The 16,525-nt window shown below is 44.9% G+C and overlaps 1 protein-coding gene across 2 annotated transcripts in view; it reads left to right on the forward strand.

Annotated features, from left to right (window-relative positions):
• The window catches only part of ENPP4 (ectonucleotide pyrophosphatase/phosphodiesterase 4), a 150,005-nt gene that overhangs the window by 124,639 nt on the left and 8,841 nt on the right, over positions 1 to 16,525 (forward strand). For both annotated transcript variants that reach the window (XM_085610542.1, XM_085610540.1), the window contains one exon: positions 4,604 to 4,774. In XM_085610542.1, coding sequence (XP_085466668.1) covers positions 4,604 to 4,774 — 171 coding nt within the window. The remainder of the gene's footprint in view (positions 1 to 4,603; positions 4,775 to 16,525) is intronic.

Here is a 16,525-nt window from a genome sequence, read left to right on the forward strand (position 1 = left end):
CTAAAATTAACCTATCCGGATTAAAAATATTTAAAAAATGATGCATCCACGATTTACAGTCTACATGAGAGGTTATTTCAGGCACTATATCGTTTTTCAAAAAGGGACTATTTATGGTATCCCAGTATAGTTTACTATCATTTGTATCTGCCGCAAGGCTGAGGTTGTTCCAGGCCTCCTCTTGTAGAGCTCTTTTCCTCTTAATAAGTGATGTTTTATAATCAACACGACAGTTTTTAATTATTGTGGAATTTCGAGGTTTAGAGCTCAAAGCGCGTTTTAAAGCATGGAAAGCCTGAGTACAGCTTTTGTCAAACCAGCCCGTATTAATTTCTTTTTTCCCCTTATATGTTTTTGTGAGTAGGTTGTCGATTGTTTCATTAATTGTACATAGGTGATTGAGTACAATATGCGAGTGCACCTCATCACCAAGACAATAATTTACCTCCTTGTTGCATTTTCTTAATACCTCCTCCAACAATTTGTGTGGGACAACCTTTGTCCATTTAATCCTAAACCCATTAGGTCTTACTGCCTCGATATGACTAATACAATTGTTGGCATCCGTGTGTTTGTAACCCCAACAATGCAGCGATAAAGAGATACTATTATGATCACTTAAAGTTTGCTCATTAACACACAAATTAGAGTATGCACTATCGTTAGAAAGTAAAATGTGGTCAATATATGAATTGGCTCCTCTTCCAGTGAAAGTTGGGACAGTTTATGTTAGCACTATTTTTCGTGCAGCTTAACATATCCAGGTCAAACTTAGCTAGCATCGTATTTAGGGCCGTGCCATAAGCGCAATGTGGGAAGTGTAAACAGTCGGTTTCCTCCATATTTCCACATTCCCTTCTTAATCCGCATAAATTACTCGTGGCAAATGGGCAGGGACTTGTATTGAAATCACCCAACCAAAGGATGATCGACTGATGACCTGATAATGCCTGTGTCCTCTCAATTTCCTTTTCTAGCTGGGTCAAAATTTTACCTCTGTCAGCGGTGAATACATTGTTATAAAAATTAATCAGCAACAAATCTTTACCTTTGTCAAACTCTAGACATAATACCTGAGAATAGACATCCACTGAGACACAACTTTTAATTTTACAGGAGTTTAGTTTAGTTGATATTAAAAGCAAAAGGCCACCTTTAGCTCTTCCAGCAGTCGAACTCACCGCATTCAAACTGTGTGCTGAATAGCCCTCAATAAAAATGGGTTCTTCGCACCAAGTTTCCTGGAGGCATATTATGTCATACCCTATATTAACCCCTTCCCCGCTCATGACGGAACCGTTCCGTCATGAGCCACGGTTGAGCTGTGCTCATGACGGAACGGTTCCGTCATGACACGCCCGTTGGCGGCCGCTCCGCCTGCGCGGCGCTGTTTCCCCGCCTGTGCGGGGGGACAACGCAAATGGGCGGAGTCATGACGGAACCGTTCCGTCATGAGCACAGCTCAACTGTGGCTCATGACGGAGCGGCTCCGTCATGAGCACAGGCCCACCGCGCTGCCCCCCTGCCCCCCCCCAGCGCTGCAGCGGAATGTCCAGAGCAGCGAAGGGGTTAATAAAATCCCTCCAGAAAGGGGAGTCTAATTTTCTGTTCAAACCTGCGATATTCCACGTGACGACACTGTAGCCTGTGTTAGAGTCGCAGTTAACAACTATACAATCGTTTGGTGGATCTACAGGAGAGAAATCTGGATTTAAAAGGGGATCTGCGATGGAGGGCAAGGTTATAATCGAAGTCCGTTGGGCTCCTGCGCTCACCCTATCAACTTCCGCTTTATTAGATTCAGGTAAGGAGGGCAAGTGAACAGTCGCTGCTTTACTAGGCAAATCACAGATAACTTGTTTATCGTGAGGCTTCCTGGTAGTATCAGACAGTCAATCATTTTCCTCCAATGAGGACAAGGCAGAATATCGGTTAGAAAGGGGGAGAATATAATCCCTCTGCCTGCTAGGTGGCTGGTTTCCGTGAGTGTCCCCACCATTAGAATGCATCGGGGCTCTCGGTGGCATATTAGAAGGGCAACCAACCCCCCCCCTAGTTGAACCAAATTCATAATGCTCGTGCTGTTGGGGCCGTCGCTGTTGTGTACAATTCAAATGACTGTAAAAATAACCTAGAGGTCTAACAGAAACTAGATTAACCTGGTTGGATAAGGAGGCAGCTCTTAAGAGGACGGTAGCCACATGTTGTGGATATTTAAATTTAACTATAATACAGTCCCCTCTTGTAGTTTTCCTGCCATCCCCTATCCAACCAACTCTACGAGTGGATAATATGTCGTTAGAAAATGCCAGCGGAAAGCTGCAGTTTTTGTTAAGCCAGGCAAGTGATTTATTTTTTAGAGAGTCATGGGTTTCCTGCCTGGAGTTAGACATAAAGGAGTCAACCACAGCAATGCTTATTATGGTTGCATATGTGTATGTTCATTTTCCCCATTTGCTTAAATGATGAATCATGACATGTGGCTGTTTCATTGCTGTGGTGACCCCTTGACAAAGCCAGTATACCCGTTATATATATTATTGTTGTGAACTTTTGAAAAAGGCCAGTAGGCCTGCCTGCTTTATGCATAATGACACCCTCCTATTTTGTGATGTTGGTATAGGTGAGTGCGGGGTATTGTGATTATTTGGTTCATGCCCCTCTAAGGTTTTAATATGAAATGAAGGTGTCACCAAGGCTATTTCGATCTACCTGATGTACTTGTAATTTATTGCACAGTATATAGTAGTATGGGTGTAATATGTATGTTTCCTTTTTAAAGAGAAAACACTAAATGGACAATTTATTGATTGTTTTTGTTCTGTGCCAGAGAATTGAGATTGCTAGTTCACATCTCCTCCTCTGAATCGGCCTTGGACTGCTCTGCTTTGCTATCCTGAGATACTCAAATGTTACAGTGGGGTACTTGGTTCCCAGTAATAAGTCAATTGCGTGCCTATTACATGTGAAGAATTCTCATCCCTCACAACTAATAACTCAATTTCTAACAATGATAAGTTAAACTCCCACATGCTTATCGTCATAAATTATTCAAGAGTGTGATGACCATCGACATTTTTATAGATTCCACCAATCTTGCTAACAAAAAAGAGGCTAGATTATCACACAACTCTTGGAAGGGCTGAGTGATTTGATTACATCTGGTAGGATTAAGAAAATAATTTACAATATTGAAGATTTGCCTAGATGAGTTGGCTGACGATGCTAGATCCTTAGCATAATGACTCATGCGCATACTTGAGGATCTTTGATCGTCTCGGAGAGCTTTTTTATAAGTATCTTCCTTCATGGTATCAAAGGCAACTCCTCACTTTTTTTCTATGGCTTTGCATTCACTTTTTTCTTTTTGTAGAGCCTCAGAAAACCAGGGAGTAGAGAAAGTTTCGGTTTCTTGACCCCGGTAGGGGCTAAAGTGCCAAGGGCAGAGGAAATCCAGGAACTAAATAAAAAGGCATCCTTTTATATATCTAGCCTGGTGTTCCCTCTTTGAGATGCCCACAACCCACCCATAAGGGGAGATTTATTCACATAGAGAATTCCCCATGCTGGTGATGGAGCTCTCAAGTTGACCTGGTCCATGTGTGAGTACTTTGTCCAGTCCAGGTTTTTTGTTTGCATTCTGTAACATGTAGTCGTAGTTTAAAGTATGTTAATCAGGGCTACAAATGCAAAGATGGAAAACTGGATTGGATGATCTACTCACGCATGTACCTAGAAAACATGAGAACTACGTTTGGAAATCTTCCAGGTGAATAACTCTAATTATGTTTCTGTGAATCATTAACTTTTTTTCTAATTTTTATTGAACATTTTTGATAAGAACATGTTAATACAAACAATTCAGCAGTAGCATGGTCAGGGCACAGTGGAACATAGATTCATATGCAAGTATATGAGGTAACCAGCAGTAGTCAACCGCATCAAATCTCACAGCAGACAGTAAATCTAAAAAAGAATCATACAGAGGCAAGTTAGATCACCGTAACAGTCACGATCTATAGAAGTACGGGCTCCTCCGCATGGGTATTGGTCAAGGGTACAGGTGTGCGTGCAGAATTGTTTGTGGGAGTTTTATGGTTTGAATCAGCATCCGCCAAGCCATGAAGGTAAGTAACTAGCGGTCCCAAATATCATGCGGCCTACTCTGTCGGCATAAGATTCCAGAATTCTGTCAGTTGTGTCTGGCAATATGCAGCGTCGGCGAGCCAGGATTTGGGCATTGACGCTAGTTTCCGCCCCCAGTATATTGCCACTCTGCACCTGGCCAAAACCAGCAGCATCGCCACCAAGCGCCGACTGGCATCGGGGATTTCTTTAACATACCTAAGTAGGCAAATTAATCATTAAAATAATTTCCCGTTCTAAATGCTGGTCTGGATCCCTTTTTATGTGTGGTCCCAGTGCTTGAGATTCAGTACTGTTGATCTTTAGATGATACCAAACCTTTTCCATGTGGATTTTAAGTAAAAAGCATCAACTAAAAGTATGATCCTTTCCAGTGTGGACTGTTTCCTAAAACCCCATGTGCTTTGGAGATCTTACCACAGATGTTTGCTTATCCCATTTTATTTTACTTTTCTAGACAAAATGTATGTGTATAATTTACTAAAAAATTGCAGTAAAAACATGAAGGTCTACCTCAAAGAAAATATTCCAGACCGATACCACTACAAGCACAACAGTCGCATTCAACCCATCATTTTGGAAGCTGACGAGGGATGGTCAATAACCCAGAATACAGCGCCTCACATCAGTAAGTGGCCTTATTTTTGATCATCCTTACAAAAGGTTTGGCAACAGTTATTTACTATGAAGTTGTCTGTTCAGTTCTTGTGTTTAAAGGTGACAGTGTGGCATTAAACTCGCTGATTTTCATTTATAATTTTGTTGGGTGCTCAGTTTAGAGGACAATGACAACTCGGAATACTGAAATGGTAAGAGGATACCACTTTCTCATGGCTTTCCTGCATTTTTTGCTTTAAAATACTACCCAAACCATTCTCTGCTGGGACATTATCCACTAGAAATGCCCTGCCTACTGAAAATGTAATTATTCACACGTTTCTCCTGTTTAGAAATGAATTAAAATTCTTCAAAGTCTATTACACATTTAATCCTACTCCTTTACCTCATTTTCTCTGCATCCACCATAATTCCTATTTCTTGAGCATGGATAATGTATGGTTAATGCTTTTTATTGAATCGGACCTTTTCAAGGAGCATACCATACATCTGATACCACAGGAATGCTGATATCTACGTCACACACTAATTAAATGCTAGTATAAATATTCATAGTGGACTAATAGTGAAACACTGTGACCAATATCACAAATGGGGAAGGAAATATAATAGGGAGATAGGAGAGCAGTAGTAGTATGCTCCATCAGTTAAGAACCTCAAGATCAAAATTCCTACCCAGGCACCTCGTGAGGGAGCCTCTCTCGTGCAATGTCCCTGAAACCCCCTACTAACCGGAGAACATAACCAGAGAACAATAGAATCAGATTACATGTGCTTAAACTCAGACCCCATAACTGAACCCTTTGAAAATGCCCTGTTTCCCTTATGCTTCCAGCCTCGCCTGGTGTGTCACAGACGCTGGTGTCGGATCCCTCTGCCCCCATTATTTGTATTGTCACATTTGCTGCAGAACCAGAGGTCAAATTTCATACTATGTCTTCTGGCAAATTGCTGCATACTTTATACCATGGTGATTGGTGTTCAGCACTATTCGGTCCCTTTTCCTTAGCGATGTGTCGGGGTGCACAGGGCAAGAATCGCCCATCATCACAAAACTCACTCGGATTACTGAGTGTAAAGTTTTCCTCTCTATAAACAGGCGAACACAAAAAGCATCACTGTCCCAACTAGGGGGCTCACTGACTCCTTGTTCCCTCAAAGCCATATGACCACAACTGCCCTCTAAAGTCACGCTGTGTTCCCAGTAGAGCTCACAAAATGGTTGCTGTTATCCAGGAATTCCATCTAACTTCAGAATGGCATTGTCCCACACTTCTGAAACTCTTTCAGGATTTGATGCTGTGTTTGTCAGATTATTGTGCAGAACTTTAATGAACCTCATCAAAGTCTTTTGCCCTATAGCCAAGTTGGCATCTCCCGATACCACCAAGTTAAGTCTTTAGAGTATCTTCTCAACACTGCTCTACAATGAGCAATGAAATCTTCCTTTACTTCGTCTTTATCCTGCCATCGTGCTGTTTTACTAATGTTTGTGCTATATAGCCCAGAGATTCCTCCGGGGGGCATGTGCACTACTCTCCCAGTTTCATAAATGCCAACCAAAGAGCAGCAGACTTGATGGAAGAATGGGCCATCTGCACTCCCACACACACACACCCAGTGAGGGACAATTCCATGGAATCGGGAACAGTTCTCCTTTGACTTCTGCTGCCAATGAGTGCCAGTCGGTCCTATAGCTGTTGTGGTTCACTTCCTACAGATGTTCTCTTCACCTTCCAGCCCCAATCCACCTTGCAACTTGTCACAGCCACCACATCTCAATGAGGTGCAGGTGGCTGTGAACCTACTTTGTGTTACCAAACTCAGCACGCACACAAAGGGTAGGTCAGGGAGGTGGCACCGAAGCCCTCAGTGGTGTTCATCCCTGCATCAGACCCCTACTTTTCCACATTTGTCTACACACACTTTCTTACCACAGATATCGAGCCAATCGTGAAAGAGCAGGCACATGCAGGAGACACACACAGGCTGATGATGTGCATTGTAAACAATAGCGCTCAAGTTATGCTGCTGTCTAAATATCTGGTCCACCTGGCTGAGCCTGGGTATTTAAAAGAGTTCATACTTTGCCTGTAACCTCTTATCACCATTTTCTTTGTAGACATTTGTTTTCCATTCTGCACGCATTTTTCACAGCATACATTGAGCCCTGGAGACAACAGTATTATGTGTACAACTGTCTGCCTTCTAATATGCTCTTGTCTTTTGCTGATTCATCCCAAGTTAAACAGAATTACTTAGAAGCCATTCCAGAGTCATTGGATGATCACCCAACTACCTTAGAAGTCATTTTCACATCATCAGACATCACCAAGACACATCACCAAGACACCATAATCGATGCTCTCAGAGGTAGACCACAGCTCAGTAGGGATTTTCTCTGATGAATTTTTACATCCACAGCCTCAAGTAACTTTTAATCAGGTTATACTATTGATAAAGGCCTTGGTTAAACCTCTAAGTTAAATACAAGTGATCTTTGGCTTAATTTGTCAACCCATTTGTCGATGTATCATAAATGCTACGGAAATAATGTATTTTGAACAGAAGTATGGAAAGATTTGAATGTTATTTCAGTCAAATGTTTCACTGTTGGCCAAGATAATACATATTACGTTCTGGTTGGGTATTCTACCTGTGGCATCTTTTACACAAAAATGGTCAAATCTGAATACTGCCTCAATTTCCTGCCCTTGATGGACGCACTTGATAATTCGTAAGACAACTTTCTGGCTTTGTGTCCAGCCTACAGCGACAAATGCAAAAAATGTTGGATTCCTCTGTTTCGAAACCAGGATATCACGAGGTGCCAAGTGGCTCTATTGGTCTGTAAAAAAAAAAACTCTCCGTATTTATAATTGCTGACCACCAAAGCTTCATCTATTGCTCATATGCCAGACTTCACTTCATACAAGGCTTGTTTAGGATGACCTCTTTAGTCGGTGGCACCAAGCCTGGGTGAGTCTGTATAGATACAATTGTGATCATGCAGAATGCCGACGACTCCTTAACGTAGTGGTTAACCAGAGCCAACATCCTATAAAAACCAAAAATGCTAACATGTTAAATCTGAGCATGCCATCTTGCTCTAAAAGCTTTTCTTTCGTTAATTCATGGATCATGTGTTAATCCTACAGACAACATCAAAGGGCGCCTGCTAGAATATTCTGGAACCAGGGATATATGATGTAGAAGTCGCTTTGACAGAAACAACATGCCCTTTGGGCTTCACAAGTATTCCAACACTAAAGGTTTCAAAGACACTAGGTTTCTGTGATCCATTTGCATCTGAGAAGGCCCTTGTACTCAATCAATCAATCATGGAACTTATATCGCGCACTACTCACCCGTAAGGGTCTCAAGGCGCTTGGGGAAGGGGGTCTGCTACTGCTCGAACAGCCAGGTCTTGAGCTGTTTCCTGAAGGCCAGGTGGTCCTGGGTCATCCGCAGGTGGACGGGTAGGGAGTTCCAAGTCTTAGCTGCCAGGTAGGAGAATGACCTTCCTCCAGCGGTGGCTCTCTGGATGCGAGGGACGACGGCGAGGGCGAGGTTAGCGGAACGTAGCCGGCGGGTGGGCGTGTAGAAGGTGAGGCGGCTGTTGAGGTACCCTGGGCCTAGGTCGTGGAGGGACTTTTGTGTGTGTGGGTGAGGAGTCTGAACGTGATCCTCTTGTTGACAGGGAGCCAGTGCAGGTCTCTCAGGTGGCACGAGATGTGGCTGCGTCGGGGGACGTCCAGGATGAGTGGGGCGGAGGCGTTCTGGATACGCTGGAGTCTTTTCTGAAGCTTGGCTGTAGTACCGCCGTAGAGGGTGTTTCCGTAGTCTAGTCTGCTGGTGACGAGAGCGTGGGTGACCGTCTTCCTGGTCTCGGTCGGGATCCATCGGAAGATCTTTCGGAGCATGCGGAGGTTGTGGAAGCAAGCTGAGGAGACGGCGTTGACTTGTCTGGTCATCGATAGGGAGGAGTCCAGTATGACGCCCAAGTTGCGTGCGTGGTCCGTCGGTTCAGGTGCGGTGCCTAGTGCCGGGGGCCACCAGGAGTCGTCCCATGCGGAGGGTGATGGTCCCAGGATGAGGACTTCTGTCTTGTCCATGTTCAGTTTCAGGCGGCTGATGTTCATCCATTCAGCGACGTCTGTCATCCCTTCGTGCAGGCTGGCTTTGGCGGTGTCGGGGTCTCTGGAGAGGGAGAGAATTAGCTGGGTGTCATCGGCGTAGGAAATGATGTTGAGGTTGTGTTGGCGTGCCATGGCAGCGAGGGGTTTCATGTAGATGTTGAAGAGAGTGGGGCTGAGCCACGATCCTTGCGGGACGCCGCAGATGACTTCGGTGGCCTCGGAGCGGAACGGAGGGAGGCGTACTCTCTGTGTTCTGCCGGAGAGGTATGAGATGATCCATTCCAGAGCCTTCCCTTGGATGCCGGTGTCGTTGAGGCGTTGGACTAGTGTGCGGTGGCAGACAGTGTCAAATGCTGCGGAGAGGTCTAGGAGGATGAGTGCCGCTGTTTCGCCGTTGTCGAGCAGGGCTCGGATGTCGTCGGTGGCTGCGATGAGGGCGGTCTCGGTGCTGTGGTTGGCTCTGAATCCGGACTGTGATGGGTCGAGGGATCCGTTCGTCTCGAGGAAGGCTGCCAGTTGCTTGTTGACGACCTTCTCGATGACTTTGGCGGGCAAAGGGAGGAGCGAGATGGGGCGGAAGTTCTTGAGGTCGGTCGGGTCCGCTGTTGGTTTCTTCAGCAGAGCGCTGAGTTCGGCGTGCTTCCAGCTCTCCGGGAAGGTTGCTGTGTTGAAGGAGGTGTTGATGATGTCTCGGAGGTGGGGTGCGATGGTAGAGGCTGCCTTGTTAAAGACATGATGGGGGCACGGGTCGGTCGGAGATCCGGAGTGGATGGTGTTCATCATGCGTGACGTGTCTTCGGGGGTCACCTCGGTCCATGTCTGGAGGGTGGCGGCGGGGTGCGAAGGTACGACCGATGGGTGCGGGGGTGAAATGTCGAAGCTGTTGTGGATGTCGGCGATCTTGCAGTGGAAGTACGAGGCGAGGGAGTCGCAGAGGTCCTGTGAGGGAGTGATGTCGTTGTTGCCGGTGCTGGGGTTGGAGAACTCCTTGACGATGTTGAAGAGCTCCTTGCTGTCATGGGCGTTCTTGTCCAGTCGTTCCCGCAGAGATTTCTTCTTGGTGGTGCGGATGAGCTGGTGATGTCTGCGAGTGGCGAGTGGCGAGTTTGAGTGCTGTTCTGTTGTCGGCGGTCTTGTTGAGGAGCCAGGCCTTCTCGAGGCTGCGGCAGGCCTTCTTGGAGTCCTTAAGTTCGTCGGTGAACCAGGGGGCCTTCTTGCTTCTGGGCCTGGTGAGGGGGTTCTTCAGTGGGGCGAGGTCGTCGGCACAGGAGGTCAGCCACTGCGTGAGGTCGAGGGCAGCTGTGTTAGGGTCCGTGGTCCTGACAGGTGGGCTCTGGCTGAGGGAGGTGGCGAGCTGGTCGGCGGTGATCTTGCTCCAGTTTCTGTGGGGAGCCTGCTTCGGGTGATGGTGGACCGTGTTCTTTCTGAAGCTGAAATGGACGCAGCTGTGGTCAGTCCAGTGAAGTCCGGTGGAGTGGCTGAAGGTGACGTGCTTGCTGGACGAGAAGAGTGGGTCGAGCGTGTGGCCGGCGAAGTGGGTGGGGGTGTTGACCAGTTGCTGAAGTCCGAGGTTGGCGAGGTTATCCAGCAGGGCGGTGGTGTTGCGGTCATTGTTGTTCTCCAGGTGGAAGTTGAGGTCCCCGAGGAGGATGTAGTCGGCGAAGGGGAGGGCGTGAGGGCTGATGAAGTCGGCGATGTCTTCGCAGAACTGTGCACGTGGTCCCGGGGGTCTGTAGATGAGGGTGCCTCTGAGGGTAGTCTTGGGGTCGGTGTGGATCTGGAAGTGCAGGTATTCGGCGGCGTTGAATACGTCGATGGAGTCAGTCGAGATGCGAATGGTGCTCTTGTGTACGATGGCGATGCCTCCTCCGGTCTGGTTGACGCGATCCTTCCTGATGATCTTGTAGCCGTCCGGGATGGCTATGGCGATGTCGGGGGCTGAAGAGTCGTTCATCCAGGTTTCCGTGAGGAAGGCGACGTCTGGAGATGCGGTGTCGAGGAGGTTCCAGAGTTCCACGGCGTGTCTGTGGACGGAGCGGGTGTTGAGCAGGATGCACTTGAGGTGGTTGCTGTTGTCCGTCTTGGTGGGCGCTCAGAAGATGTCTCAATTTCTCACCTGCATGTTTCATGGGTATATGAATTCCTATTCAAGGCCTGAATACTTTCGTTCACAAAATATGTGAATGCACAAAAAAAAAATAGTTCCATGGAATCATCATCCTGTTTCTCTAATGCGATGGTCTTTCATTGGAAAAATATACATGGTAATTAAGCTTTGCCAAAGGCCTTACCCGTTCATATTTCACTTTTCATTCTGTTCAATGAGGAAGGCTACCTTAGTACTGAACATTAGGTGGGGTGATTAGTTATTCCTTAATTTCTTGCTTTCGCTTCTCCAAACCAGGGGCATTTGTGTTCTCTGTAGCCAGTATGTTTTGTTTGCCGACTGCCTGAATCGGGTAGCGGAGAATAACATCTGTTTTACCCCGTTGAGTGTCACATATCGTTTCCTTAGCTGAAAAGTCCCTTTCAGGCCTTTCAGACATCTTCTTGAAATTAGTCAGGAAAAGAATTCAGTAATGAAGATTAGGATTTGAGACCGTTACCAGAGGCTTAACTCTGGCCCGAGCACCACCAGACGAACAGCCAACTAAGTATGCATCCATAAAACAATCTATTGGGAATTGGCCATACAAGAGACAAAATGGACTAATAAAGCATCAATAAATTCCTTTTATCTTGTAGGATCTCCTGCAAATCATGGTATTGAAGATAGCAACATGAAGGTTTCTCACAATTAAAAGTTTTCCTCGCATCTTCATTCTGATCCTGAAGCTGATGTAACTTCAGGTCTTGTTGTTGTATAGTATCATCCAACTCCTATGAGGGATCCATGAGGATGTTGGACCTCAAGAATTGTTGCTGATACAGTCTGTCAGCATCTAAGTGCAAAAGTGATGATCTCTGTTGTACCTTGATTGGCCGAGGAAAGGGCAACTCATTGTAGCCATATTACCTCTTGCGCAATATAATTGCACTCTAGCGACAAGTGTCTCGAAAGATAGATCTCTATGTGGAGGAAAGCACGATTTAAGGCATAAAAATCTCCAAAATGGAAACCAGAACTGAAGAGATTTGACACTGAACATAAACACTGAACTGCCAAAAATATATCAAGTGGGAGAACAATTGATTAAAGATTCTAAGAGTCCAAAGGCCTGGCTGAAAAAAAAGGAGAAATTAGAAAACATACAGTCTCGATGAGTGATGACAAAATATCACTGAAGCATTTGATGCACACTTAGCTCAAGTCTTGGGGTCCTTGTATAGTGGAAAAACAGTTAATGTAGAGACAGGAAGTGACCACACAGGCAGTGCATCCGACACCTTGCATTGGGAAGTCTTAGTAAAAAGTGCTATTAACATATACCATTTTTGATTGGGCCTTAATCATGGCCACACCTGCTCTATAAAAAGTATTGAGGAAAGAGACCATGCTTTCCAGCAGTTAGCAGTAGGATGAAGGAAATCCCCACCCCAGTGACCTCACAGCTCTTAATAAAAGACTGGTGTGTCAACACACACTTGCCAGCCTTGGCACTGCAGAATCAAGCAACCGTCCATCCCTGTGAATGCACCCGAGAATGAAAGGCAACGCAGACAGCAGTTACCACACTGCACTCACTGCACCAGTGCCTTAGGTAAGAGTGGTGCAGCACCCGCCGCTGCCCGTTGAAAGGAGCATCCACCAGTGGATGCAACACAGACCAACAATAAGTGATGCTTTGTCTCTAGATTACAAATCAAAAATAGCCAAAAACTTAAAGATCATGGAGAAGTTATCAGGACAGGAATAGAAAGTTTTTATTGTGTATATATAGCAGCCTCTTTTGTAATGGCACTTCCTTGTTAAAAAAAAATAAAACAAAGAAAAAAAACCAAAAGCAGCTTTAGCCCTATAAAAAGTTGTCTGAATTAAACTCTCGTGAGTCTGTGTGCCACTTTTGAAAAAGCATTTTTGTGTTGTTCCTGTATTCCGAAGATCGTTTTTTTACTCAAATTAAGGCAAAATCTCTTTCATTATGCATTACAAACATAATGCAAAATACCCAAAATTATGTACACCCTGTCAAATCGGAGGTCTGATCCACAGAGTGACTCAAATAGAAGAAGTCCAAGAATTTGATAATTCTGGTCACCTACATTTTGTCTTTCTATTGGTACAAAGACCTAGTACAAGTATCAGAATGACAAACTGCGTATTGTTGTGCAGACAGGACCTGTCTAAGGCAGCAGGACAACATTTTGTACCACAACCAGTGCTTAATTTGAGCCGGTGGTCGATGTTGGGGGTCATTTTTGGGGACAGGCACTGATTTTGTCATCGGACATTAACTGGAAGACAGAGAGAAAAACCCACAAAGAGGAAAGAGATAGGACGAGAAAGATGGAAAAATGTTGCAACGGGAAAAGCAGAAACTTGTGAGATAAAGGGGAAGGGAGTGTTTGATAAGTTGATGGAAGAGCTATGAGATCGATTCAAGACTAGACAGACTTGGTATTCGGCGTGTTGACGTTTAAAAGCGCAGGGCATGTGTTTCAGAGTAGAGCTTTGGGCACAGGCACGGACATTGAGCTTGGCAGCACTTCACCCAAAGTCCTACAGTAGGGACAACTAGATCTCCATATTTCCATCTTGAGTTTCAGACTGTTTGTGCATGAGTGGATAGTAGGATGCCTGCAGAATCGCCCTGATAATCCGTGCCATTACTGTCGCTTTTTGAGATTTTGTCAGCCAGATATGACCTCCCGTTAGACCTGATATCCTTGGGGTGGTACTCCCCCCCCCCCCCCCCCAAATGTTTTGCCTTCACTATTTGATTTTTGCTGAACTCAGTTTTGAAGGGATTACAACTCTGTGCACTATTCGCCTGCTAAACAGTGCTAAAGAGCTTCAGCTCTCTCCCTAAAACATGGTACACCAAATTGGCACTCTTAAAGTTACATATAAGTCAGTAGAAATGGTACTACATGTACCCTGGGCATGTAAATTAAATTCTACTTGTGGTCTGCAGTACTCATTGTGACCCCCACTAACGTAGCACTTTAAAACATGTCTCAGGCCTGCCACAGCAGTGCCACTTTGACCAGGCAAAATAACCTTTTACTAATGCCACACGTAGGATCCAGGGGAGAGCAACCGGAAACATATCACTCCCTATCTAAATCTTGGAACTCACTAAGGATATGTTCTACCAGTAATCAGGTTGGGATAATGTGTAAGTGGGAAGGAGATGTCCTTAATGGACAAGAACCCTCACCACTCACCCAAAGCTGACATGATTCATCATTATGCTCCCTCCACACATTGGGGCCAGCTGGTCCCCAATGTGGGCTACAACTCCCCACCTAATGTATTGGTGTGGGGAGGAGCTGAGGTTTTTTAAGGCAAAGGTATGCCACAAGATGTTAATGGTGAGTGGAGGACAGAGTGCTGTGAAAAAGTGCAGGGAAATTAAAACCATCTCAAGGACTCAAATAATTTTATTAGGTAGTGTTCTTGGAAAGGATTAAAAGAGCAGAGGACAGGGGAGTTCAAAACAAATATCCCCCTTCAGAGGTCAGCATGTTTCTGCCTTTCCTTGGCTCCAAAAGGAGTCCTTAGGCATTCGTCAGGACCAAATGTAATACTAGTCAATCTTCATGTGTGTATCCCACAATCATCTATATTATAATAGGATGGCTATACTGGCCGTTTCCAAAGGTATTGTTCATTAATTCCTCATCTCCATCTGTAGCACAAAAAAGAGCAAGATACATTTCGCCTTTCTATATCATAGGAAACGAGTCATCACCCACAAACACTAGTGCAACCCTCCATAATGAAGTTTAAAACGTGTTGAGGAACACATCTAAATGAATCTAAACATAAATGAGGTTACCTGCGGGAGGGAACAGACCTGTACTTGCTATAGCCACTAGGTACCCTTCAACCACTCTGGCACACTGAACTAGAATCAAAGAGAAAAGAACACAATAGCAGGAATGAAAAGGATCAGGCAACTTCTTTTCTCATGTATTTGGAATCAATCCAAGTTATTGGGTATGTTCAAAGAAACATCCAAGAAACAATCATCCACTGACCAGCATGTCCTAAAAGTAAAGAGATGGGTCTCTTTAAAATGACTGAGAATTGACTCTGAGCAATATCATAATTATGCTTTGTGCTCGTTAATTACAATGCAGCATGCAAGCAAATATTGTATGGCAGGCTGGGGGCGGAAAACAGATTATGCAATCCCCATTCTGCCTCTAGATACTCTATCTTAGGACTTGTAACGATACCGTGTGAAGTGAGGCAAAGGTGGCCACAGTTAAGAGTAATCTACAAGTTGAGCCGATTGGGTCTCTAAATATGCATACACAAACTCTAAAAACTAGTTGTTGCAGTCAAAATTCGGGAACGAGGGCTGCAACTGACGCTGGAGTAAGACAAACGTTCTCTAAATACGAGTATCGTCCAGCGGTATCCCGTTGGTTACGTTAACACTGAAATCAAAATACGTGACCGGGTACTCACCACAGTCTTCCTCAGAGGGTACTCTGCAGTCAGGGTCCTGGCGAGGGAGGGGATCCCGAAAGGAACACCGTATATAAGAACTGACATCGTACGTGAAGAGAACGTAACAATGATGTAATTTCTTTCCCGGACACCAAAGGATGATGGAAATTGGAGTCTCAACAGAACAGGGTCTAAGGGCAATATGAAGCGTAATGTGCCTAATTGTCTGCGAGAAAAAAGAGTCGCAGACAGTCAACTTTAATTAATTTGATACCAAATAATTGTATAAGCGGTCGACCTCTAGTTGATACAAGTTAAACAGCTACTCTCCCTAATTATAAAAGTGGGCAAAGGTGAACCAGTGGCACACTCAAGGGGGAAGGCGGCAGGAGGAACTTTGTATCTCCTGCGATCGCACTCAATAAATTATCGTGCGTAAAAATAGATTAAGGACTAGTAGAATTCTACCTCCAATCAAAGTAGCAATTATCCAATGTCGGTCAGACAAAGGTAGAACTTAGATCTAAGTGATGATCAAAAGATATCATAAAAAGGTAAAAGACCGAAAAAGTACAAAAATGATACACAAAATGAGGATGATAATCCAATGATTCATCTACCCAAAGTGTGCCAAGGAATATCATTGTTCAAACCTTGGGGTCACATCTGAGCCTGTAAATCCATCTTTGTTCCCTGCGGAACAAGACCGATTCATGAGGACCCATCTCTTTAACATATCTAGGCCTGTCAATGACTGTCCAATGTATGTCGTTCTCTGTATGGCCTAGATTCAAGAAGTGCCTTGTGACTTTAATATTGTCCTTTCTGCAGCGTTTAGAGCCACAATGTTCTCCTATCCTCAACTTGACCTTACGTGTCGTCATGCCAATATACAAGAGATTGCAAGGACACTGTAAACAGTAGAGTTGAAATTGGTGAGGGAGTTCAATTGCCATGTGGTCGACAGGCCTAAGTCTATCGTGAGTCTCTTAGATGTAAAAGGGCAGACTGAGCAAGAGCCACCAGCATGATGTCCCTTACCATGTGCAGTTGACCATAA

This window comes from Triturus cristatus, chromosome 6, assembly GCF_964204655.1.
Source record: "Triturus cristatus chromosome 6, aTriCri1.1, whole genome shotgun sequence".
In the NCBI taxonomy this organism is placed as follows: domain Eukaryota; kingdom Metazoa; phylum Chordata; class Amphibia; order Caudata; family Salamandridae; genus Triturus; species Triturus cristatus.